General features: G+C 42.3%; 1 pseudogene across 1 annotated transcript; it reads right to left on the bottom strand.

Annotated features, from left to right (window-relative positions):
• Nucleotides 1-478: 478 nt before the first annotated feature.
• TEOVI_000563800:pseudogene lies at nt 479-1,875 on the bottom strand (annotated as a pseudogene). The gene is given in 2 exon segments: nt 479-1,099; nt 1,102-1,875. Coding segments are annotated over 2 exon segments (1,395 nt in total).
• Between the last annotated feature and the right edge of the window lie 929 nt (nt 1,876-2,804).

The raw sequence follows: 2,804 nt of genomic DNA, 5'->3' as shown, positions 1-2,804 counted from the left end.
CTGATCGCTCCAACTCATTCTTTATTACTTACTTACTCACATTACACCAATGACATCGCTTTTAGTGCTTTCTTTTTCCTTTCCATTTTGTCCTCACAACCAATCTTACTATAATATTAGTGGATAGGAACCAAAAACACACTACATCATTACTATTATAACCTCATCTAACATCAATAAAATAAACAAAATTATAGTAGCACTTATTTTTTACAGACAATCACCCTAATAATTTATACCCGTAGGTCATTTTTAAGTGTATTTTACAAATTTCTTTTTTTAAAAATGTTCAAAAGATTGCAAAAATTTCATCAAACGATGTTAAAATAAACGAAATAAAAAAGCTTTATAAATTTTCTAAAATTGAGCAATAATTTTTAGACTTCTAGAATTCTGTCAAGCTCACAAAAGAAACAGCAATTAGAGTAAATTTCTTATTGACGAGAATATTGGAATTATTGCAAGTTTCACCTTCCCGTTTACAATCCGGAGATTTGCGGTCTTTTTGTTCTTTCCCTGTGCACTTGGAGTCAGCTGTTCCATCATTTCCTCTTGCTCAGTTTTATGCTTCTTTTCCTGCTTGTTTCGCCTCCTCACTCAATTTGCACTTCTTTTTGACACCTTCTTCGTCAAACACTTTGTATGGGGAAGTACATTCATTTTCACCTTTCTTGTTGCAATTTTCTTCCTTTGTTGTCTGTTCTGATGGCTTTTGTGTAACCGCTGTTGTTAGGTTAGGTAGCTGGATGCTTGTTTTTGCTGCATGTCGTGCTCTTTCTGCTTCTTGTTTTAATGTTTTTAACTGCTCCCCTACGCTGTTTACCTTAGCGTATGCCAGCCATGCAGCTTCTGTGGTTTGGGCCGCCGCTTCTAGCTGGTTGGCCCATGTGATCCCCGTTCCTTCGTCTGCCAGCTGGGCTTTGTAGTTTACGCATTCCTTGTCGCTGCTGCCATCACAGCCGCCGGTCGGTGCCTTGCCCAGTATGTACCGCACCGCTGCGTTCGTTTCTGCGCCGGGGTTTGCGTCGATCCTCGCGTAAAACGCCGCTAGCTTTGATCGGATAAGACTCGCTGATAGCACTTGTCTTTTTGTCCGCTCGGGCATGCAGCTACTATTGTTTTGCCTACGGTTGCTGCTGTTGATACTGGATCGGTTCCTACCGGACCGAAGGCTTCTTTGCCGCATACTTTGGTTGATGGACCTCCTGCCGGCGCACACAGACAGATCATGTCGTTTATTATTGACAGTCCAACTGCTGCGCTGCCTGTGTTGCCTGCTCCGCAATTATTGCTTTTGGGATTGGCCATGCCAGCCCCATCATAGTCTTTTTTGCCTTTGCCAAAAATAGCATCTTTGATATAAGTCATAGCCGCACCGTGGGCTGCCTTTACAGTTTCTTTGGCTTTTTTATAGCTTTTTGCTATATCTGTAGCTCTCTTGTGTATATTAATGATTGTGACATTGGCAAGCATCTTGTATGGCGTGTCTGGCACCGGTGCATATGTATCCTGTTTATTCGGGTCTGGCTTCTGTTTTTGCCTTTCCTCTACGTCTTTCAGCCATGCTTGTAATGCTTCTTTTCTTTCGCTTGTGCATTCCTTTCCGTCTAGCGTGTTGTCCCTTTTTTTAAGCCATGATTCTGTGGCTGTGCTTAGGTTTGCATTGAATATTGAATTTAGTAGGGTGTCCTCACTGTCAAAAGCCTCTTTCCATTCCGGAGGTTCCTCTGCGTCTTTGAGGTTGTAAAGGCTGCAAAGCACTACGAAGTCTGCTGCGTTATCGCCGTCGGCTGCATCCACTGTTGGCTCTCTGCACGTCAGACAAAGAATGACGACAGACGCTACCGCAATTGTCGTTATATTTCGGTGCTGCCGCATTTCCTCTTTACTGCGTGCCTTGGCAAATGTCTGCTTGGTTGGGGCTGTCTTAGGTCGTTGGGTTGTTTCTGGTCTGTGACAAAACAAATTTTAGGTTGCCGTTTCCTGTTTCTGTCTGTGGGTACGGCTTCCAGTTCGATGCTGCCGCTGATTCTGTAGAGTAGCTTTTCTTTTTGTTGTTGTGGTGTTAAGAAAAACGCAATTAGTTAAGAGGGTAGCTTGTGCCTAGTGAGGTGTCTTGTGATCTTCTTTTGGCGAGTTTTTTTCTCCTGTGTGAGGTCACTGTGCGCAGATAGCATGTTGGCACAACGGTTCGTACGCACTTCTCTGCGGCTTCAGCTGCTGGTCACGGCTTGCGGTTCTCTTAATTGCAGATTCTGCACGCCGTCGTTTATTATTCTGTGAGTTCATCACGATTTGGCGGTATTAAACAAATACCTCTCTTTAAACACAAAACCGCAAATACTTCCATAAGCGAAGTTCACTTTCTCTCCACCTACCGCATGTGCTTGGATATTCCTCAAATATTTCTTACTAAATTTCCTGGTGTGAAATTCCGTGTACCAAGCCATGTTTTGTACAATATTTCTAGCCTGTGGTTCCCATGAAAATGGCCAAAAAGGAAAATGAATAAATGGCGCTTTCCCAAACAATACACTGCTTGGAATAGAAAAGAATCTTTCTTTACAATCTAATACAATCATTCCTCTCTTCAAAACAAATCTCTGTCCAACAACTTCTTCTTGAATTGTGCTCCAAATTGCAATGGCTTGTAAATACTTTGCTCGGAACACACTACCACTCATCGTTCCCTTTAAGAAGCTCTCCAAATGCATATTCAAATTTCTTACATTCCCACACTTTCGCTGTTAACCACCAACACTAATATAATGTTTTCCACAATGAGGAGACTTCAGATAATGACT

Source organism: Trypanosoma equiperdum, assembly GCF_001457755.1.
Source record: "Trypanosoma equiperdum strain OVI genome assembly, contig: ctg_1422, whole genome shotgun sequence".
Lineage (NCBI taxonomy): Eukaryota > Euglenozoa > Kinetoplastea > Trypanosomatida > Trypanosomatidae > Trypanosoma > Trypanosoma equiperdum.
The sequence above is the reverse complement of the archived record's forward strand: the minus strand, read 5'-3'. Positions and strand labels throughout refer to the sequence as shown.